This window comes from Monodelphis domestica, chromosome 8 (genome assembly GCF_027887165.1).
Source record: "Monodelphis domestica isolate mMonDom1 chromosome 8, mMonDom1.pri, whole genome shotgun sequence".
Lineage (NCBI taxonomy): Eukaryota > Metazoa > Chordata > Mammalia > Didelphimorphia > Didelphidae > Monodelphis > Monodelphis domestica.
In genome coordinates, this window is record NC_077234.1 from 32137955 (window position 1) to 32161260 (window position 23306).

Consider the following 23306-nt stretch of genomic DNA (forward strand, 5'->3'; position numbering starts at 1 on the left):
TGTTTCATTGTGGGTCATTGTTGGATTGGGGATTTACCAGGTATGCACACACTTAAGTTACATCAGAGTGTCTACCCAGTGTCAGGGTTAGCTCATTTTAACATGTTTTCTGTTGGGCACCAGGCCTCTTCCATTAAATCCTAATAATAGCACTGTGTGTCTGATCTTGGAGTTAAAAGAGTGAGGCTTTGTGAAGGATGGGATGGGGGACTGACCTTGTTAGAACTGTGCCACAGGAATGCACTTTGGCAGTATGTTGGAGGATGGATTGGCATGGGCAGAGACCTGAGGCAGCAAGGTCAGCTAGAAGAATAGTCCACATGAGAGGAGGTGAAGACTTGAACTGTGGCTCATCTATTTTGAAATGTGTTATAGACTTGGGCTAGATATTGATCTGGGAGTCATCTGCCCAGAGATGATCATTGAACTGGTGGGAACTGATCACTAAGTGAGAAAGTATAGAGAGAAAAGAGGGTCCAGAAGAGCCTTTGGTTACCCCTGCTGTTAGGGAAATGGATGGAAATCAGCAAAGGAGACTGAGAAAAGGAACAGTCAGACAAGATGGAGGAGAACCTGGAGACAGCAGTGTCCTGAAAACCCACAGTGGAGAGAGTATCCAGAAGGAGAGGCTAGTTAACTGTCAGAGGCTACAGAAGTTAAGGGTAAGAAGTGACAGGGAAGGAAAAAAAGGGGCTATCTGATTAGGCAATTAAGGGATCAGTGTCCAGACCCAGAAATGGGAGATCCTGGCTTCAAATCTGGCCATAGCACTTTATAGCAGCAAAGCATAAAGCTCACTTTTGTCCCAGGGCAGCCCCAAGTATGAAGAGGGGGCAGAATGATTATCATCATAAGATAAAAAAATTACCAGTCAGAAAATCGAGAGGCAAAATGATATGCTCATAGACACGTTGACTGACCTCCAGATTCAGGATGGGGGTCATAGAGAGAGTGAGAGAGCTATTACTAGTGATGATGATAGAATCCAGTAATGGTTGTTTGTGGATGGGAGACATAGGCATATTTGTGAGCCATGTAGAAGGAAATATTAGATAAGGAAATGTTGGAAATGAGGGTAGGGGAGGTAGTGTTAGGATCACTGGTACATGGAAAGAAATTGGTTTAGGTGAGATTGGCCACCTTTTAAGACATTATAGTGGAGAAGCAAATAATCTCCATTTTCTTAGTAAATTTTAAGGAGAGGTACTCATTTTAGAAAGTAGAGGGAAAAGAGAAACTTGGGAAAGAAGAAAGGATAGGAAGAGTAGCAGAAATCAGTACTGCTGAGCTCCCCTCCACAGAATTCTTCTAAACAGACCTAGAAAATCACCAGTTTGAATCTTGACAAGGAATTCAGTTATTTTTCTAGCTTAGTAGTCATAGAGAGTAGATCTACAGACACAAGGGATAGGGTCAGGTCCTCACAGAGCACTCTATCACATAAGAAGAAGTTGTTCAGTAGGACAAGAGGAGTTCTCAGACCATGCTGGAGCACCATGATAGGGATGGGTGCCAATTAGCAGCTGTCATCCACTACCCAGTTCTAAGTCATAGATCCAGGGTGGATTGAGAAGGACACTGACCCCTCGGGGTGGCATTCTTGGTTGGGGAGTCCCTGGGAAGTTGAGAAGCAGCAGGAGCAGTGTGGCTCAGATCCCAAGAGCAGAGCTTGTAGTGGAATCCCAATTTAAAGGGAAGCCTACAATTCTGTCTCACTCTGAACGAGCAGATCTTTCCAGCTGACTTGAGGGGGAAGATGGAAAAGAAGTGAGAACTATAGAAGAAAGAATTGGAAAAAGAATTAACAGCTTGGCATAGGAGGTACAAAATCTTTCTCAAGCAACAAACTCCCTGAAAATTAGATTGGACCAAATAGAAACCAGTGACTCCACAAGACAACAAGAAACATTAAAACAAAATCAAAGGCTGACAAAATGAAAGAAAGTTCGGTATCTTGCAGCAAAAACAACTGACTTAGAAAAGAGTTGAGGAGAAAAAATTTTAAATCATTGGATTATCTGAACACCATGACCAAAGAAAAGAGCTAGATATCCCATTTCAAGAAATCTTTAAAGCAAACTCTTGAGAGCAAAATGAAAAAAAAAAATTCCACCAAAAGCTTCTGAAATAAAGCCAAAACAAATATTCCAGGAACATAGCCCAAATCCAGAATTTAAAGGTCAAAGAAAAAAATACTTGTAGCAACCAGAAAGAAAGCATCCAAATCCTGAGGAGCCACAGTCAAGATACATGTGACTTAGGAGGCAGCTGGGTAGCTCAGTGGATTGAGAGCCAGTCCTAGAGATGGGAGGTCCTAGGTTCAAATCTAGCCTCAGACACTTCCCAGCTGTGTGACCCTGGGCAAGTCACTTGACCCCCATTGCCTAGCCCATACCACTCTTCTGCCTTAGAGCCAATACACAGTATTGACTCCAAGATGGAAGGTAAGGGTTAAAAAAAAAAAGAATGTAAGCAGTTTATCTTGGTTAGTCAGCTATCACTGTTCATTTGAATTTATCTTTTTATGTTTCTCTTAACTCTTTTGTTTGTACTTCTAAGTTTCTTGGCAGCTTGGGTCTTTTCATCAGGAATGCTTGGATGTCCTGTTATTAAAAGGTTCATTTTATTCCCCTATTGCATTCTACATGGTTTTGTTGGGTAACTGATTCTTGGCTATAATAAGTCTGTATTTCCTTTGCCTTCTAGAATACTGTATTCTAAGCTCTCCTCACTCTCTTATGTAGTAGTGGCTGCTAAGTCACATGTATCTTTTTTTTTTTTAAACCCTTACCTTCCGTCTTGGAGTCAATACTGTGTATTGGCTCCAAGGCAGAAGAGTGGTAAGGGCTAGGCAATGGGGGTCAAGTGACTTGCCCAGGGTCACACAGCTGGGAAGTGTCTGGGGCCAGATTTGAACCTAGGACCTCCCGTCTCTAGGCCTAGCTCTCAAACCACTGAGCTATCCAGCTGCCCCTGGTTTGGTTACATCTTGATAATCTTAAGAACAAAAAGAGAGAGGAAAGGAATATTAGGGAGAATTGTCTCATAATTTAGGGGGCAGCTGTCTGGTGAAGAAGATGGAGCACTGGGCCTGCAGTTAGGAAGACTCTGCTTTTTCCTGAGTTAAAATCTGTGATCCTGAATAAATCAGGTATCCCTGTTTGCCTCAGTTTCCTCATCTGCAAAATTGAGCTGGAGAAAGAATGATAACCACTGGCATCTTTACCAGATACGGTCTCAAAGAGCCAGACATGGCTGAAAAATGACTGAACTACATTTCACATAATTTGGGTGCACAAGACATCTAAACAAGTAACATGGGGGAAATTTAAGTGACTGCTATGTTAACTTCACTGTCATCTAAACTGGTTCAAAGAAGGAAGAATGAATGCACACACAGAGCTGGGTCCAGAAATACATTTCACTCACCAATAGGGAAGGAAAGAAGACAGGAGGGAGACTTGGAGGTTGGCCAGATTAAGGATTTAGTCCTAAACCAAACAGCCTGTAACTAAGGACATACAAAAATGTTGTCACAGCTCCCAACAAATGGGAATTGGAGAGAGTACTCACAAGTGAAGGAATGAATAAAAAAGTTCGAGTCTACAAATGGGATAAAATAAGGTAGTACTATAACAAGGTGGTTTGAAAGAAATCCGGGAAGGTAATCCTCTGAACTGATTGGGAGTAAAGTGAGAAGAACCAGGAGAATTTACACAATGACAGTAATGGGAAAGGCCAACAACTTGGAAAGAATCAAGAATTTTTATCAGCATAATGTCCAACCATGCACAATTGCAGAGGACTAATGAAGTAACATGCTACCAGCCTGTTAATGCTAGGCAAAGGAATACAGAATGAGATGAATTTGAGGTTGCCTTTTTTTTTTAACCCAGCTAATGTGGAATTATGTTTTACTTGACTTTTCTTAGTTCTCAGTATTGGTGGGGTGGGAGGCAATCAGAAGACATATTTTTCCTAATTGGCATAAATTAAGTTTAATTTGGAAAAATCCAAAAAAAGATTTGAGTAGCTGCCATACCTGCTGTGCTGAGTAAGATAGAGAAGCAAGGAGAAGTAGATAAATTTCCTTGTTGCAGAGAGGGCTCAGTTGTGGGCCACATTAGTGAAGCATGCAGCTTCACTAAGCATATCAGTAGGTGAAGATGAGGCAGATGGAAAGAATAGAATTCATTTAGCATGACATGGAAGTAGGACAGTGGAGCAGTAGCACATAATTTTGAGTTGAATTAATTCAAGGGAATGACACTGGCAAGGATAGAGAGTGTGGCCAGCGATTTCCTGAGGCCTGAGAAGTGGGTAACTTGAATTACGAGGATTAAGAATTGTGGAGGAGAAATAAGTCATAGGGAGAAATGGAATGATGAGAGAACTACTGGCTGAAGGAGTTTTCAGGTATTTGAACATGGAAGTTCATTACAAACTAATTCTAGACCTTGGGACAGACCTCTAGACCTTTGTGTCATCCTCATGTCAGGTAGCATTTTAGACTAAATGATCTCTAAAGGTATTTCCAACAATAACATTTTGTAACTTACTACCTCTCCTTTCTTCTTCCCACTCTCCCAACCCCAATAGTTGTAGTACAGACAAAAAACTGTACAAGAGACCTGAGTGTGAATCCTAGCCCTGGCCTGTATTATGTGTGGCAAGCTCTTTGAGCTTCAGTTTTCTTCTTTGGAAGATGGAGATAATACACAACCACTGGTACAGAACTGTGAGGATCAAATGGTGTGATCATATGTGTGATATAACTTATGAGGACAAATTATTTAAATGCAGTTTATTATTGGTCATTTCATAGCCTTTGTCTTTTGCTGTACTTACCTTGTAATTGCAAGGGGAGTAACATACAACACCTTAGGAATTATTCTGTGGCATAAAGGTAATTTGAATAAGTCAAGGATAGTTGTTTGTTTTGTGGAGGTGAAGGAATGGGGTTGTTTTTTTTGTTTGCTTTGTTTCATTTTTTAGCTTTTTCAACTCCTTAACTTAATATAAAAGGTATATCCAGTATGACACTGAAAATCACTAGTTTGGCGAATGTTTTCTTCTCATTTGCAATGAAATAAAACATTTCAAATGATTTTTTCATTTTGTTCAACTCTGTATGTGTCCATTTTTATAGGAAGAAACACCAGGAACACCCAAAAAGAAAGAAGCCAAGAAAAAATTCAAGCTTGAACCACATGAAGATCAAGTGTTCCTGGATGGAAATGAGGTAGTGTATCAAGCCTACAAATAAAATTGTGGTCATCAGTAGAATTTATGGGATGGAAATGAAGTGATCCCAAAGATTAGAACTCTTGATGATCTGTAGATGGCCAGTCATGTATCTGAATAACTTAGTCAGATTGCATTCTCTTCACCTTAGATGAAAACATGTAGGTCTCAGGTACTGGTCATTCTGTGAAAGGATTTGTGGCAAATTGTTTAAAAACTAAAGTGATTATCTGGTATAATTTTCTTTCTAGTAGAAGAAATTGCCACCAAATTAATATTTCTCGTGTGTGTGTGTGTGTGTGTGTGTGTGTGTGTGTGTGTGTGTGTGTGTGTGTGTGTGTGTAATTGTATAATAAACTTATCTGGTGATCTAAAGTCTCAGTGTTGCTTGACATTGGAGGGAGCTCAGTGGATAGAGAGCCAGTCCTAGAGTCAGGAGAACTTGAATTCAAATCTGGCCTCTGACACTTCCTGTGTGACCCTGGGCAGGTCACTTAAACTCCCCTCCCCCACCCTCCCCCCCTTGCTTAGCCCTTCCCACTCCTCTGCCTTGGAGTCAATACTTGGTACTGATTCTAAGACAGAAGTTAGAAGTGCCATTGCTTGACATTGTAAACATATGGATTTGTGTTCTTGCCCCAAGTGATAGCTGCCATTAATGGGTAGCCTTACTGAACGTCACACACGAATTTCAATCAAAGTGTCTTGCTTTTTAAGCTAGAGCTTGATTAGCACATTGTTCAAAATGTTTAATTAAATTTAATTTCCAAAATGACATCTTTCATGACATAAATAACATCTAAATGAAAATGAGATCTCTAACTTTCTGTTGTGATCAGCAAACATATAATTGTTTCTTACTCTAGGTGTATGTATGGATCTATGACCCTGTCCACTTTAAAACATTTGCCATGGGACTAATTCTTGGTAAGTGAATAGATTCAAATATAGCCAAAAGAAAATATTGGGGAAATAGCTGAAATAATTGGGTCTTCCCTGTGGATTTCTCTTTAGAAATCTTACCCAAAAATGAGCCTTTTAAAAGTATGATGACACGGGGCAGCAAGGTGGCACAGTTGGTGGAGAGCCAGGCCTAGAGAAGGGAGGTCCTGGGTTCAAACCCAGCCTCAGATACTTCCTGTGTGTGATCCTGGGCAAGTCACTCTATTGCCTAGCCCTTAGTGTTCTATAGCATTGATTGTAGGACAGAAGGTTAGAGTTTTTAAAAAAATAGTCTGCTGACATAGCCTAGAGTTGTGCTGGTGAAGATATGGCACATGTACCCCAGCATGTCGGAGGGGGCTTCTCTCTTCCCCCTCCTCACATGCCCCATCCCTCTATCCAGCCTTGTCTGGGGTGATGTGGGAGGTCACAGGTGGCTTGAGGATGCCATTTGGGCACACGATCTCAGAAAGGTTCACCAATGTGCCCTATAGAGTCAGGCTGCCTACGCAGGTGATCCCACAAATGAGGAAGCATGTTTGGCTCTCTAATTTTGAAATATAAAATCAATTTTAAGTCTTTTAGCTTCTGTACCTTAATTCTCTTTAAGTTACTGATGACCAAAAATCCCCTCCGCCCCAGGGCCCCTTCCCCAAAGAGCTGGTGCTCTTCACTCTCCAGAACATCTAACCTGGGGAAAAGTGAGCAGACTTCTGAACAGCAAGCTCTTCTCTGCTTCCCCCAGGACCACAGGGGTTATATTCCAGAGGGAGGAAGAAAAGAAATTTCTCAGACTATTCAGCATTTTACTATTTCAGTTTTAATTCCTTTTTTTTTTTAATCATGTGTTTCTGTGAAGAAAAAGAGTTCTGAATTTAGACATGGGGACTGTTTCTGATAGGTACTGTTAGTGACATTTTGTAGAAAATCATCAGAATGTGTATAAATCCTCAAACCAGGATTTGGGGGGGGAGTTTCACATGCCTTAACATGGCGCAACCTCAGGAATGGGGCCATCATCAGATTGTTGGGGAGGGTCCACATTCTGGTCCCTTTTAAAGAGGGAAAAGCAGGTGGAACTTCAAGATGCCCAAAGAAGAACATCCCGAGGTCCTGAGCAGCATCTTAATTGATGACCAGCAGAGTTTAGTCTTATATCTAAGACTATCTTATATCTAAAACTTAGACTACATCTAAGTTTTATAGGACATAAAACTTTTTAAAACTCCACCTCCCCAAAGCAATGTTGATAACAGTATTGTGAACGTGTTGTTGCTTTCTTCTCTCCAGTGATCGCCGTGATCGCCGCCACACTTTTCCCTCTGTGGCCAGCGGAGATGCGTGTGGGAGTTTATTACCTCAGTGTCGGGGCAGGCTGCTTCGTGGCCAGCATCCTCCTGCTTGCCATCGGTGAGTATCTCCCCGGGTGGCTGCTTGAGCCACACTGGCTCCTGGGCCTTCTTCGGCTTGGAGGCTGCTCAGGCTTCCTCTGGAAAGCCAGACATGAGCAAACATCGATTTTACTGTTCATTTGGCCAGATTCCAAACTTCACTCCTCCTCCCCCTAAAAAACAAAACATGTCTTTAAAAAACCAGCTCTGGGTGCCAACTGGATTTGGGTAAACACGACAAAACTTGGCTTAGCCGTGACCAGTTCCTATGGGCTCACATCTTTGGAATGGGCCTTGCAGGCCCAGAGAGTAGCCCCAGGTTACACGGGCAGAGCCGTCCCTCCAGAGAGTAAAATAAGGAGGTGTCCCTGTGGAGTGGGCCTAAGAATTGACAGCACTCGATGACTGTGGACTCAGGGGCAACAGGAGGCCAAACCCAGCAGCCTGAGGGCAATGCCGGCACAGTGCAGAGAAGCCTGGAGATGGGCAGGAGGTAAGGCAGACCTCTGGGGAGCGCCCACCAGGCAGGAGCCCTCAGGAGGGTAGGGGGTGTCAGGAGTCAGGAGCTGCTGAGTCAAGATGGAGCTTGAGGGCTCCAAGCTGTCCCCAGGAGTCCGTGTCCAGGGGTTAGGAACCTGCCCTGGGAGCAGCCAGGCACTGGCAGGAAGGGCAGAGACAAGATGGAGGCCTATTTGCAGACCACAGGGAAGGAGCCACCATTAGCCATGAGATGGGGGATGGGAAAGGCAGCTGATGAAGGCATGAGCCTGGAGAGGAGCCTCGGGCTCAAGTCCTTCATCAAACAGTGAAGCAGGCCTGAGCCTGGAGGGGCCCAGCCAAGAGCCTTTCCTGCCTTCCTCCCGGACAGACGGGCTCAAGGAGGAAAGCTGAGCGGCCCAATCAAGGGTGGTCTCAAAGTTTTTAGGACAAGCCAGTGAGGGCTGGAGCAATAGAGTTTGGTGCTTTAAACTTCCTGGAAGGTCACTGACAAGGAAGTGGCAGTGGAGTGTGCCAGGGAGGAGGAGCAGCAGCATCCTAGAGTGATGGAAGGTCGTCTGGTCCAGCCCCTTCTGTTACCAATGAAGAAACTGAAGCCCAGAGAGCGGCCTTGACTCCACAGCCCTGACTTGCCCTCACCTGTTTTTTACTTTGCCTTTGCTTGTTCAGAGATTCTTTTTTCGTTGGTTAAATGTAAGCATTTGGCTAACATTATTCAGATTTTTACTGGTCCCAAGAGCACCATTGGAACAGCTTTGCCATTTCTATAAACTAAATCATAGGCTATTCTCCAAGAAATATTTTTTTTCCTAATACTGATTTGACTGAACCATACATAGCTCTGTTTGCATTCAGTTGTGGGATATGACATGTTTTGACCTGTCAGTATGTTCTTATTGCCCAACCACCATCTACCAAGTGCCAATGCCAGGAAATAAAAGGAATTAGAGGGCAAATTATATGTGGGCCCTGCCCCCCCTGAGCTCAGGAGCTGCTGGAGAAGATCTGAGTAGTGGACGTGGAAGGAGAAGGAGAAAAGGACAAGCAGAGCCCTGAGATTTGACTGGAGGGAGAGCTCTTGTAGGCACTTCACAAGAAGACTCCCAGGATAAGCTGGGCCTGTAATTAGGCAAAGTTGAGGGACAGAAGGGCATTACCAGGAGAAGGTATGACACCAATAAAGCCCCAGAATTGGAGATCTTAAGTGAACAGCAAATATTCCCATGGTATGTAAGGAGTTGCAGCTAGAACTAGAAAAGTAGATTGGTGTCAAATTGTAGAAGGCCTTAAATTCCAGAGTTAGGATATTATACCTGATTTGTATTCTCTGGTGGAGAAGATAAAGAATCACATCTAACCGAAGCAGCACATTCTACAAACATTAAATATCATCTCTGCCAGCTATTGGAATTAAAAAATGAAAAACAATAGACCCTGACCTTAAGGAGCTTTTCGTCTAATTGGGATGACTTTTATACAAGGTATAATGTCTGGAGAAAAGAACATTGATCTGGGAGTGAACTCATAGCTTTTCATGGGGGAGATGGCATCTTGAGCTGACTCTCAAAGAAAAAAGATTTAAAAATTTTAAAAAGGAAAAGGAAGATTGAAGAAAGCAGAGAACAGGTGGGAACACGTTCTAGTAACAGGCATTGGCTCACGTGAATTTAAAAGATGGGATGAATTGAATTGAAGGCAGCCAGACACAGGAAGAGAAAGAAGTAGTTCAATTTGGTCTGAACATAGAGTTGGGGGGCGGGGGGTAGAATTAAAAATAAGGCTTGGACAGGCAAACTGGAGCCAAACCGTAGAGGCCTTTGATGCTAGAAGCGAATTCTGGACCAAAAAGCCTGGATGATGCTTTCACCACCCAAGGGAGTGGGCCACCATGGGATTAGGCCCAAAATTGACAGGGCAGCAAGAGGACCTTCCTTCCCTGAGTCATGGTCGGATAGATGACCAGGGCATTAGCCCTAATCACCAGGATATAGATCCAGGGAATGTAATTAGATTTAGGATAGGTTACACTGAATGGATTCCTTATACATAGATCCTTATTCCTAGTTTTGACTAAGGATATAGATCCAGGGAATGTAATTAGATTTAGGATAGGTTACGCTGGATGGATTCCTTATACATAGATCCTTATTCCTAGTTTTGACTAAGGATATAGATCCAGGGAATGTAATTAGATTTAGGATAGGTTACACTGGATGGATTCCTTATATATAGATCCTTATTCCTAGTTTTGATTAGTGATTATTTTTCTTTATGAACACAAACTAGGGATTGCACACTTGTAGCTGATGGTAAAGGCCTGAAGTGAAGGAGATAGTCCTGGAGTCAAGATTCCCTGGAGATGGTAGAGATCAGAAAAGAGAAAAACATTTTAATTTGGCTGTGGACAGAATATATGAAACACTGACCTGGATGAAACTTGAAGGGATTAAGACCAAGTATTGAATTTTTAGAAATTTGGGTGTAGGATCCTCACACTTCAAACCTTTGCTTTACAGAGCATGTTCTAGGGACCAGATTTTACACATTGAATGATGGTGTCTCAGCTGAATTGGTGGTTAGGGGAGGGAAAAAAAGAGAAGATCATTTGCTGGAGGCAAAGGTTTGCTCCCCAAAGACATCATCCCACTCAGAGTTTAAGGAGAAAAGAGCCTGCTTGTATTAGTGGCCAGGCTCTCCCTTTTCCCAGCCTTGAGTGCCATAGTTCATCGAATTCTGCCCTCAGGCAATCTTTTCCGCACTGAGACACATCTTTTGGTAATCCTCTTCCATTTTTTCTTCCCGTTCTTGGCAACAGACCTCAGGAGAATGTCTCAGCTCTGTTTCCCTCTTTATTACGTTTGTGACCAACCTCCCTGGCCCTGCCAATTATGATTTGCAAAGCAGAAGAAAAGGTATAGGGAGGCTGCAGTGCCAAGGAAAGGAAACCTTTGTAAAATAAGGCATCGCTCAGGACCAGGGCCATCAGCTCCCCAAATCCTGGGAAGTGTCACAACAGACTCCATCTAGTCCCTCACCCTCTCTTAAGCTTGCTTTTCCAAACATAGCAGGAGAGTCAAATAAAAGCAATGCTAATTTTATTATTTAATTCTTATTTCAATCATTCGGCTTACTAATAATGTTTATCTTTGCCAATGTCATTTCTCAGATGCCTTATGAATTGAAGAGGTATCTGTGGGCTAGCTTGAACCACAAGATTTATCATTTTTCTGTGACAAAATATGTTCTAGGTTCCAAACAGATCCTAACCTTGGAGTTCACAACCTATTTATAAAATTGAGGACTTAGCTGGGTTTCCTAAGAAAAAGGCAACACAATGCATCAGGTTTGAGTTTATTTCATAGGGGTCGAAATGAAGATGTGTTCTTTATATGTGCAATGCAGATGTTACCATTTCAGATAGTGAGAGTAATGCTAACTCCCACTTAATAGTGGCCTTTAGTTTATATGATCTCAGTTTCAGTGGAGAAACATTTCAATTATAGTGATTTTTCTCTGGCTTCCCTATTTTGAGGTGGGCATTCTGTTATCAGCTAGGCCAAATTTTATAAAGCATACCTGAGGATTGAAGGAAGCAGGACTGATGTGGGAATATAGAACTGCATGAATTCACACACAAAAGATTTGTGTGTTTTCAAAAGACTTGGTGACTTGAATTGTAGGCAGTTCAGATTGACCTGAATCTAGAGACAAGTGGTAGTTTTTTGTTTTGTTCAGATCACTCTGGAATTGTTCTAGAGTTGCATTCATGGTATTGGGGTCTTTGAGAGGGTAGTTCAGCCAAGAGAAGAGAAGATGGAGCTATTCCTAGAAGTTCTTCATTCTTGTCCAGATTCCCTATTGAGAACAGATTCAGTGCTCCTTGGCTTCTTCCACTGCCCACTACCCCCTGCTCTTACAAGTAGTAGGCAGAACCACGCTTCTGCCTTTGAACCGGGACATTGTATTGATTCTAAGATGGACAGTAATGGTCTAAAAAAAAAAACTCATTCTTCAAATTATCCATTTTTCTCATTATTTTCATTGTTGCTGTTCTCAAATTTCTAAATGTTAGCTGACAGCATTCTCATGTCCTGCTGATGACTCCTGGCCATTGTGTTCTCAGACTCAGAGCAGAGGGAGAGGCTGCTCGGCCCTTTGCCTCTAGGAGTGTCGCAGCTAGGCTGTGTGTTTGGGACGGGAGGGGATCGTCTGTAATCGTTTACATCAAACCTGGGAGGTGGCAGCCCGAGGGCCTGAAACACTAAACTTTGGGGCTTTTTCTCCTCACAGCTCGCTGCATACTATTCCTTATCATTTGGCTCATAACCGGAGGAAGACATCATTTCTGGTTCCTGCCCAATCTGACCGCCGACGTGGGCTTCATTGACTCCTTCAGGCCACTCTACACACACGAATACAAAGGACCAAAAGCAGACTCGAAGAAAGATGAGAAATCGGAGGCCAAAAAACAACAGAAATCAGACAGTGAGGAAAAATCAGACAGTGAGAAAAAGGAAGAGGATGATGGGAAAATAGGAACTTCAGGAAATAATGGAGCAGACGGGTCAGGTGGAGAGCGGCATTCAGACACAGACAGTGACAGGCGGGAGGATGACCGATCCCAGCACAGTAGTGGAAATGGGAACGATTTTGAAATGATTACAAAAGAGGAACTTGAACAGCAAACAGATGGAGATTGTGAAGAAGAGGAGGAAGAAGAGGGGGACGATGAAGAAGAAGAAACGACTAGACCTTCATCTGAAAAATCATAAACGTACTCTCTTTGGGGACTGAGTGTGTGCAAGTGGTTGGATTTTCTATGTTGGCTGATCACCAAAACATACATATAGTGTTTGGAGTAGTCTTTAAATCAGTTTGCTGAGATACAGTTGATGTCCAGGCAGTTCTGTTCAGTTTTTATTTTATAGACTACTAACTTTTTTGGTACAATCTTAAGTCACTAATACACACATTTATCAATTTTATCCATTTAACAAATATTCTGGCAGTAAGTAGCTTTTATTCCTTTTTGATAGTTGTCAGAGATATAGTTTCCTCAGTGGTATTTAGAATAATGGCATTTCTTGAGCGCTGTAGAGCTTCTTACTGTTAGACGTGGCAGAAGAAATGAAAGTAAAAGACCCAAATTTCAGTTCTGTAGTTATTTATGAATTACTTTAGAATGAAATGAACACATGACTCTTGAAACATAAGCTCTATTTCTTAATTTTCATAAAATTGTACCAGAGGATTTCTTTAGGATTCAGAGTTAGCAGTTATTGCTTAAGCTAGGCCAGTCAGGAATGATGCAACATGATTTAGTTTAGCTCCCAATTCTTTCCTTTAACTCCCGGCTTAGGAAATCCAAACTTCATTTGTACATTGGGTTCAGAGAGGAGTAGTTTTCTCCAGCAGAGCCTGAAAAATGGCGGCTGCTCTTCCTTTCCCATCCATCCCCCATCACAACATGAGAAAGCGTTCTGTACATAATTTACAAATAAAACAAACCTTTTATTTTAACTGTTACTTCTTATTTAGATATTTTCTCAGCACTTCAATTTGTACAAAATTAAAACCATCGAAAGGGATGTTTTTAGAGACATGCAGGTCCCGATACTCCTACCCCCCTCCAAACTTCCGTGTGCGCCTGTGTGTGTGAATGTGTGTGAGTGTGAGTGTGTGGGGTGAATTGCTCTTTCCACAGCAGCTGTAGCTTCGTGCCAACATTCCATGTGTTTGAGCAGACTTAGAGCAGCTGTTCTGCACGCCTTGGTGTTCATTGATTTATCTTAAATTTCTACATTCAGAAACTGGAGTACTGTATGATCCAATTAGGAGGCACTGCTGGGAAAGAAAGAACCTAAATGGCCACCCAATGCTCAGTGGGTTCTCTTTGAATACTGTTTTGGAGCAGTCTGGATTTAAATTTCTACTTTTGTCCCATGTCCTTATTTACTGTTTTTTGGATGCTAGATTCTGTTTGGTTATATCAGCATTTAAGAGACTTGACGTCATTCCTCTTCAGCTGCAATAATGAAAACAGGTTCGATCCTTTCCCCAAGCCACTGTGGAAGAGTTTCTTTGCAGAGCTTCTTCCTCTTCTTTAGTTACTTTTTCCATTCAAGTATTATAACTGAAGGTGTTCAATGTTTTCCTGATTGTGCATTTTGGTGTATGTCGGTAAACATTTCACAGATGTGGTCTGATTGCTTCCTCCTGATGTTCCTTGTATGGGAGCAGAAACCTGGCATCTGATCTAGTGAATGCATCTCTGGAGGCTGCCGTCAGTTATTTTAAAAGCATTCCCCTGGCAAATGTTCATTGGTTTTAGTGCCTGAGTGTTTGCCTGCTGTTGGCTTTGGGACACTCAGTTCCTCCCTTCCTCCATCAGACAGGTACGACTTCCGCTGCCCAGTATGCCTTCCGTGCCCAATCTGCCGCAACTCCGATAAGGACCTCCAACACAAACACCAGTTCTGTCTTGCTTCCAGGAATTCCCAGATTAATCATTGGCAGGAAGAGTTAGGTAACAGCCTCCAATGCCTCTCGATTTGATCTGTTTCTGAGGTGGGCACTGCTATAAAAAGGAGCCCAACCTGATTTTTTTTCTCAGAAATTGCAAACTCTTAGGAAGTCCTTATCACTAATAAATACCCAGGCACTTCACACTGTAACTTTGTCCTGTAGCTCCTTGTAATATCTGTATTGTGTCTAGTCTTCAAAAACCATTTGGGGAATAGCAGCTAGGAAAATTTGAACTTTGTTGGTGTTTGTGGATTCTTATAGTAAACTAATCATCTGGTTTCATGAATATTTGATGACCACTGGAAAAAAGTCTTTGAAGATCTAACCATAGAAAGTGATTGTAGGGGTTACAGCTCAGGGTCTCTGTTCCTGTTCAAGATGCTGTATTTTAAAAGAGTACGTGACGATCCAAGGGCTGTCAATATGGCACCCTGCTGAAGAATAGGTGACTATCCTTGTGGGCCAAAAATATCTACAACCTAGCTCTGTGAGCACAAAAGATCACTTTCCTTGATCTCTTCAACTTGAAGGTTGGAGGGATGGATTTTTAAACTACAACCTCTGGCTATAAAGCCCTAAGTAGAAAAAGGAATAGACAGAAATTTGAATTTATTTTGGAATGGTTTCCAATAGTATATCTAGAATTGAGCTCTAAACCAAGGGAGAATCCAGATCGTTAAAAGACATTCAAGACAATAATGAATATGCTTATTGTGCAAATAATCCTAAAAATCAATGTATTTAATATATTGTTTTTTTTTCCTTTTCCCTCCCACTGATTTTGACTTTTCATTTCCAAACATAATGCCTGTCTCTGTTTGGACAATTTAATAATTGGAATAATTTATATTTAGTGGCATTCTACTCAGACAATTGCTATATTAAAATTTCTTCATTGCAATAAAATTAAGCAGTGGTGATGGGTTTCAGTGGTTTTATTTTCTTTATTCATCTAAGAAATCAGCTAATGTCTATATCATCTTTTACCAATAACTTTATTTTCAGGAAAGATTGTCTTATATTTTGTAAATCTCGTTCCCTTTTGAAAATCATGCTTAAAATAGGAAGTATTAGGAACAGAAAAACCAAAGAAATTCTCCTAAAAACAAAAACACTAGTACATACAGTGATGGCTTTCAAATATTTCTCCTTCACCGATACGGTCAGAAAGTGCAACCATCACTGAGTCTTTCTGCACAGTAAATGAGCTCTATTTTCATTTGTCCCTGTTCAACTGCCGTGCTGCTCTTTAGCTTCAGGAAGAGTCTGACCCCCAAGGAGGTCCCCCCGGCCAAAGGGAGAGAGAAGCTTCCAGGAGAGGATGTTCCCTGTTCACCAGCAGGCCCCAGCCAGCCAGCTCGGTCTCGGGCCATGATGACCCTCCAAGATGGGCCAGAAGGCATCAGACTGTGTCCCTCCTGGTGCAGAGGGTGCCCAACAGCTGCCATACTTGTGCTTCAAGCCCTGCTCCCTGCCCAGGACAACAAAGGGGCATCTCAGCCGGGCTAGCGTTTGTCCCATTTGGTTTGGTGATGGTGGGTCACAAGACAAGATGGCGAAGCTGGCTGGCTACAGGAGCCCCTCTGGAATGAGTTTGTCCAGAGATTGACTCTTAGTCAAATGAATTCCAAGAAGATCAGACAAATAGGCACATCCAGAACACACTAAAAGTGAACAAACACGATGTGGGCGGGTGAGAGCAGGAGTACCAGCTACGGGACATTTTCACACGTGGGGTTCCTTCCATCGGTACAAATTATAACATTACTAGGATATGTTTTAAAAAACAAAACAAAACATTAAAAAGCAGCAGAATTCTTTCCCTCATGCCGTCTTCCTCACCGGGACAAGAAAAGGAGGCTTCATCTGTGCTTGACGGCCAATTCAACCAAGGCCTCGATGCTTTGGGCTGAGCTTTATTTATAGTCTTTTCTGATGAATGTTCTGTTCAAAAGCAGTTGTCTGTCTGCTCTCCCTTCACCCCTCCAGGCCTCCCACGTGATTGAGAAAGAGACGGTCGTGGCGAGCTTTCTCTTCCGATTGCCACCTCCACATCCCCTTTCCCCTCCCGTGTGCCTCTCAGAGGACGAGGTGGCCGCATCCTCTGCTTGACTCTTGAGCTACCTCTCCTCCAGGGATTCCCTCTTTCAAACATCCTCACCAATTCTCCCCGGTTACCGCCCATAAAACCACCAACCTCCATCCTTTAAACATAAAAAGTCTTCGTGGTCGCCAGCTCCTTACCTTGTGATCCTCCCTCTGTGCCCCCTTTGTAGGTGCCCTCCCAGGAAAAAACTTTGTGCTGCTTTACATACAGCTTTCCTCAGCCTTATTTCTCAGTCAGACTTCCAGCTCCCCCTCTAGACTGAAGTTGCCCCATTCCCTGTCCATTGGTGTCCCCAACGCCCTGCCATCTCCGGCAGTCACATCGTTGAGTTCTTGACATTCAAAAGTACTCATTTGTCTTTTAGCTTCCAGTCTCTTCCTCCAGTTCCTCCACACAACTGCCAGATGGTGCTCCTAAACCCTGGTTTTGACAATGTTTTACACCCACTTCTTTTTTTATTATTTTATTTAGTCAATTTAGAACATAATGCCTTGGTTACAAGAATCATATTCTTTCCCTCCCTTGCCCTTCCCATAGCCGACACACAATTCCCCTGGGTATCACATGTGTGACACCCATTTCTTGAAGGGTGGCTCCCTCATTATTTCTAGGATAAAATAACACTTTTAAGACATTCGCAGTCTGACTCCAGCCCATCTCTCCAGTCTGATTACTTATTGCTCTCCTACATATACTTGCCGTCCTGACTGTTGCTGTTCCCCAGACTTGACATCCACTCTCCCATCTGAGCCTTTGCCCATTCCCTTCTCACCTGCATCTCTCAGAATTTCTAAGATTCTGCTACTTACGGGAAGTCTCCTTATTCCTCCTAGTCACTATTATTCTGTCCTCAAATTTTTATATTCTTTCCCACTGGAAGGTGAGCTTTTTGTGTGTTGCTTTAGGCTTTGTGTCTACATGGAGCCACTTAAATGCTCGTTGTATACGGAAATGTTTTCCGTGGTAGTAGGTGTAGAACCCAGATCACATCCCTTAGTATCTCCGGGACTGGGGAGAGGAGGGAAGGAGGAAGACCATTTGGGTCTTATGATTTCAGAAAACATTGAAACGGGTTATTACATGTAATTGGAAAAAAAAAGACTATTTTAAAATAAATCAATAAATGCTCCTTGTGTTGAGATGAATTCTGTCTCTCTGGCCCATCCCAACTCCTTAAGGTAGATATTTCTTATTTCATCCCTAGCCATTTTTCTTCCTCCCTTTCTTGACCCTCTTCTCACTTGGCAATTCTGGTCACTCCTAAAGCTTCAACTCTGACTCCTTATCAAACAATTGCCAAATCTTCAAATGCTTCAGACCTGCATCTCCATCTCATTAGATCCTTCCTCAGACCTTTGCTGCAGCCAGGCTGGACGATTCATCATGCCACGTGGACTTGCTTATTTCCCATCCGCTGTCTTTGCTTGCACAGTGTATATCTCAGAAGCTCCCACCTCCCTTCCATCTTCCCCTAAACACATCCCTCTGCTCTTTGGACTCCTACCAACATTTAGCGTCTTCTGAGCAGCTTTCCAGGATTCCCCATTCTTGAGTTATCTTTAATGTGCTTTGGAGGAAGGGGATAGGCAGGAGGATGATCCAGACCTTGGATTTCATCTGTGTGGGGAGTTCTTGGGGATCTGCTTAGATGGGGGCAGGCTCCAAACCGACCCGGGTCACACCACCAGGATCTGAAGCCAGCTTTCTCGCCGCTTTTCTAACAATTTTTATGGTTGGTTGGTTTTTGTGGCCCTGAAACAGAAGAACACTTCATGGAGATGATGGGACAGAACAGTGGAAGTCAGTACCATTTTGGACGGTCAGAAATGTACCTTTCGTGTGCTTTTGGCAGACATAAGAGACCTTGTTAGAATTTACACGTCAGAAACTTTGGTCCATCACCTTAACATCATCCTGAGAGGATTAGAATCAACTCACTTCATCCTGAAATTGGCCCTTTTCATCGCTGTTCCTTATGCTACAAAATGAGCAAAGGAGCCTGCCCCTAGCTGAGAAAAAAAAGAAAGAAAATTAATCTTGTACTCTCTGACTTTAAAGCATTACAAAGTGGTTACCATCAAAACTATGTCACAGCAGGCAAAAAAAAAAAACAACAAGAAATAGATGTATGGAGTTGAAGAGACACAACAAGTAAATATATGTGCACAACAGAGTAGTGTTCGACAAACCCATAGAAAATAAAAACAGGAAGGGAATCATTTAACAAATTTGTACTTGGCAACTCCAGGAGGGAGACAACGTGAATCTCCTAACTTTGGAAAACTTGTGTAAATACGTTATTAAAAATAAGGATAAAAATGAAAACAATTGTATTTGAGAAAGTTGGTCAGCAGCTTGATGGGAAATAGATTTAAACCTACATTTTGTAACCCATATCAGTGAATTCCAGCTGAAAGAAAGGCTTACACAGTAAAACTTTTTTAGATTTGTTACAAAAGATTGAAGAGTGGAAAAATAATTTTTCCCAGTTCAAGAAATAAAAGAACGATGAGGGATATAATAAATATTTAGAAAATTTCCATTCTAATGTAACCAAATTTCAAATTGGGGAAATATTTACCTCAAATATGTATGTGAAACTTAAAAATACAAAAAAGTAGTTCAGTCCCCAAGAAGCAAATAGTCCAAGGATATTAGATACTTTTCAGAAGGGGAAACACAAATTGTTAACATTTTTTAAAGTGTGCATCCTCACTAATAAAGATGCAAAACATTTGAAGTGCTACCATACATCAAATTATGAAAAATGACTGAGAGCAACAAAATAATGTTAGGAGGGGGTGGGGGAAAGGGTATTCATTTGTGGTTGTAGGTTTGCAAATTTGTAAAATCTGGGGAAGAAATACTTGTATCCTTTTACCCAATAATTCCATTGTTGGTGATATATTTTAGAATTGTTCTTAAAAACAACAACAAAAAAAAAAACCAAGAGAAAAGAACCTGTTTGTTCAAAGATATTTATAAAACCTTTTTGTGGTGGCAAAGAATTGGAAGTTGGGGAACGGCTGAACAAGTCGTGGTAAGTGATGGTGATGGAATACTAGAGAGCTATAAGAAATAATGATGAGGATGATTTGAGAAAAGCCTGGGAAGACCCACATGAACTGATGGGAGGACATTGTACACAGCAACAGCAATGTTACATGATGAACATTTATGAATGACTTCGCTATTCCTAGGAATAGAATGATCCAAGAAAATCCTCAAGGACACGTGATGAAAATGCCATCCGCCCCTATATTTCACTTTATTTCTTCACTTTCCTTTCCCAAAAGGACTAAGATGGGAAGATGTTTTACACTATTACACGTCAAATCTACATCGAGGGGAAGAATTTGGCTCAAACTTTTTTAAATGAAGGTTTAAAATAATTTTTTCATATAATTGAGGGGAAAAATAAAATGTTTCAAAGGTATTTGTTCAGATTTTCATAACAGCATTTTATAGAAATGTAAACTATTGGAAGTAGCCAAAATGTATAGTTAAATAATAACAGCTCACATTTATATAGCAGTTACTATGTGTCAGGCACTGAGCTAAGGGCTTTATAATTATTATCTCATTTTATCCTCACAACAACCTTGGTAAGTAGTTATCTCCATTTTATAGCTGAAGAAACTTGAGGCCAACAGAATCAAGTGACTTGTCCAGAGTCTCAAAGATAAGTGTCTGAGGCTGGATTTGAATTCAGGTCTTCCTGACTCCAGATCAGCAATCAATCCACTTCACCATCTAGCTGGTATATAAGATCAAATATGAATAAAACATATTAAAGATATATACAAAATAAGTGCTAGGTAATGGAAAACGGGGGAGAGAGAAAGGACTAGAAAGTATCATCTAGAGATATCAGGAATGGTTGCCTATAGAAGGCCTTTGAGCTAGGTTTTAAAGGAAAATAGTTATTCTAAAAGGGAAGAAATATTCTTTTCATTTGTTATTTAAAGTGACGCATTGCCACTAAATTATAGGGCGCTAAACATGGCAGGAAAGAGAGAATGGTCTTGAATTTATAAATCCTTAAGCAAGAGAATAAAATGGAATCCCGATGAAATAAAATACTGCCAAATACCACCCCCCAAAATAGAAATGTAACCTCGCTAGCCAGCATTTCGGTATAAACAGCCAAGAGAGATGGAAATGGGGAGGGAAAGAATGACAAATTCACAGAGAGTTAAAAGATGGGAAGAGTTCATGTTGCAGTGGTTGTCGGAAAGGGGCACGCCATTGAGAGAAGAGTGGATTTTTCCCACCACCATGGAAAGCATTTGGAATTATGAAGTGATAACTGAGAAGGAAACCCAGGCACTCAAAGGGACAATAGTGGCTTAGGACTGACAGCCTCATCTCCTGGGCTCTTCTCTCTGCTTGTTTTCTAGGCAGATGCCCAGGGTCAGAGTGGCAGCAGGATGCTGGGAGCACTCCCCTTCCCCTTTAGCAGCTCTAAGCACACTCTGATTAGTAAAGTCTGCTGACCTTCCATACCTGATTGGGTGAAGTTTGCTAAATCGATATCTGCTAACTTCCCAGTTTATAAGAGGGTCGATCAGTGGGCAAACGTGCAATCACTTCTGTCAGCTAGAGCCAAGCAATAAGCCATTCCTCATAGACATTATGCCAAGAAAGTGACTGAAATGCCCATATGCTTTGACCCAGAGATTCCACTGTTAGGCTTATACCCTACCAAGATCAAAAAAGAGAAAACAAGGTTCAATATGTGCCAAAATATTTATCGTAGCAGCAAAACAATACTGAAAACAGCAAATACGGCTCATCTCTTGGAAAATGGCTAAACAAGTTGTGGCAAGAGAATGCGGTGGAATATTCTTGCACTCTAAGAAACAATGAATATGAAGACTTTGGGGGTGTAAGAGTTAAAATTAAACTTCAATAATAAAAATATTATATTTCATGGAGATTTATTAAAGATCATTAGAAATCAAGGAATAAAGAGGATACAAAATAAAAACCACGTGCCATGGCTGGTTAGCCATTTTCAAAATCCCCACTTACCACCATCACTGCTGATGCTACATCATGCCAAAAAGAGAGGAGGAGCCTCAATGACCACTCCCTTTATCCTCTGTCTACAAGAAACACATAATAACAGGAAGTCAGTGGGCTCTTGGGATATGTAGGGGTTTTTTTTAAGTTAACAGAGTTTCAATTATACAGGAGAACCCTGGAAAGACACATGAAGAGATGCAAAACCTGTTCAAAACAGAAATCATGCACCAAAGATAAAGCAGCTCCTCTGGGACACCAGGAACTCAAAAGAAGATGAACCTGCAGAGGTAATTACCAAGGTGGATCATCACAAGGGTTGTTTCTCCAGAGGATTTTTAAAAAATCTTTAAATTACTAAGTTGCCCAATTCTTCTGATAATAGTACTAGTTTTGATACCATTTTATGAATATTTAGTATTCTTCGGAATCAGAATCCGCTCGGCTCAGACACTTTCTAGCTCTGTGACCCTGGTTTGCCAAGAGCTAATTGGGTCGACTGCCTGACTACTAATGTAGAGCACAGCAGTGGGAACCTGTGAGCCAAATGGAGAAAGGAGGTAACCAGGGTGAGGATCCAGATTAGCAGTACCGTGGATGATCAGAGAGGTGGTAGGGATTGGAAGGGGAGGGTCCCTGCCCCTGACAACTGCAGGAATTGGTGGTGGTGTGGAAGTGAGACATAATGGAAAAGGGGAATCCTCTGGGCAACTCTTCAAGCCAGGAGCCGAAATTGCCAAGAAGAGAAAACCTAGAATGGATGCTTCAGGAGTTTTCATTCCATGAGAAATACAGGAAATAGAAAAACTTTGGATAATGATGAGTCATGAACCAGAAAATGAGAATTCAGAGCAGAGGGATGAGATGGATAATGAAGAGAGCGGGATACACCCTCTCTGGAATGGGACACAAAAAAATGTAATTGAAAAAACCCTAACAGATAGGATTGATTGAATGGGGGGGGGGGATAATTTGACCAATTGAGAGGGAAAAGAAGGGGAAGAATGAAGTAACCAGTAGGAAATAAAAAGGGATTAGTAAACCAAACTCCAAAGGAAAAGGGCTAACAAATGAGAGGGAGGATCAGGATCAAGAGGAAGATAACCAATGGGGATGGAAGTACCTTATAAAAGATTAAGCTGAGGTAACTGAACAAATACAGTACCTTGTTTACAGAGGAGAGAAGAATCATAACCAAAAAAAAAGCTATTCAAGACAAATGGAGAAAAATGAACCTAACTCATAATTTTATTTTTTCTCATAACTTTAAATGGAAATGTATTAATCCAATAAAATAAAAAGTAAGATATTAGATAAAACAAAACCTTTCAATCTGTTCATTGCAAAAAGCACATCTAAAAATGGAAACATTACAGAAAATACAAACCAAGGAGATGGAAAGAAATGGACTTTTCATCAAAGTGAATTTACAAAACAGGCATTGCATCATATTATTTGACAAAGCAAAAACAAATATTCAAATAAAAAGGATAAACAATGAAATATGATGCAGGAACCAGAGCCAACAAACTGATATCAGTAATAAATGAGCACGTTCCAAATCCAAACTAATA

The 23306-nt window shown here is 41.5% G+C and overlaps 1 protein-coding gene across 1 annotated transcript in view; it reads left to right on the plus strand.

Annotated features, from left to right (window-relative positions):
• The window catches only part of SEC62 (SEC62 homolog, preprotein translocation factor), a 41844-nt gene extending 26320 nt beyond the window's left edge, over nucleotides 1-15524 (plus strand). The window contains exons 5-8 of the mRNA XM_007502241.2: nucleotides 5150-5242; nucleotides 6111-6171; nucleotides 7477-7596; nucleotides 12366-15524. Of these exons, the coding sequence (XP_007502303.2) occupies nucleotides 5150-5242; nucleotides 6111-6171; nucleotides 7477-7596; nucleotides 12366-12847 (756 nt within the window). The 3' untranslated portion in view covers nucleotides 12848-15524. The remainder of the gene's footprint in view (nucleotides 1-5149; nucleotides 5243-6110; nucleotides 6172-7476; nucleotides 7597-12365) is intronic.
• Nucleotides 15525-23306: the final 7782 nt, after the last annotated feature.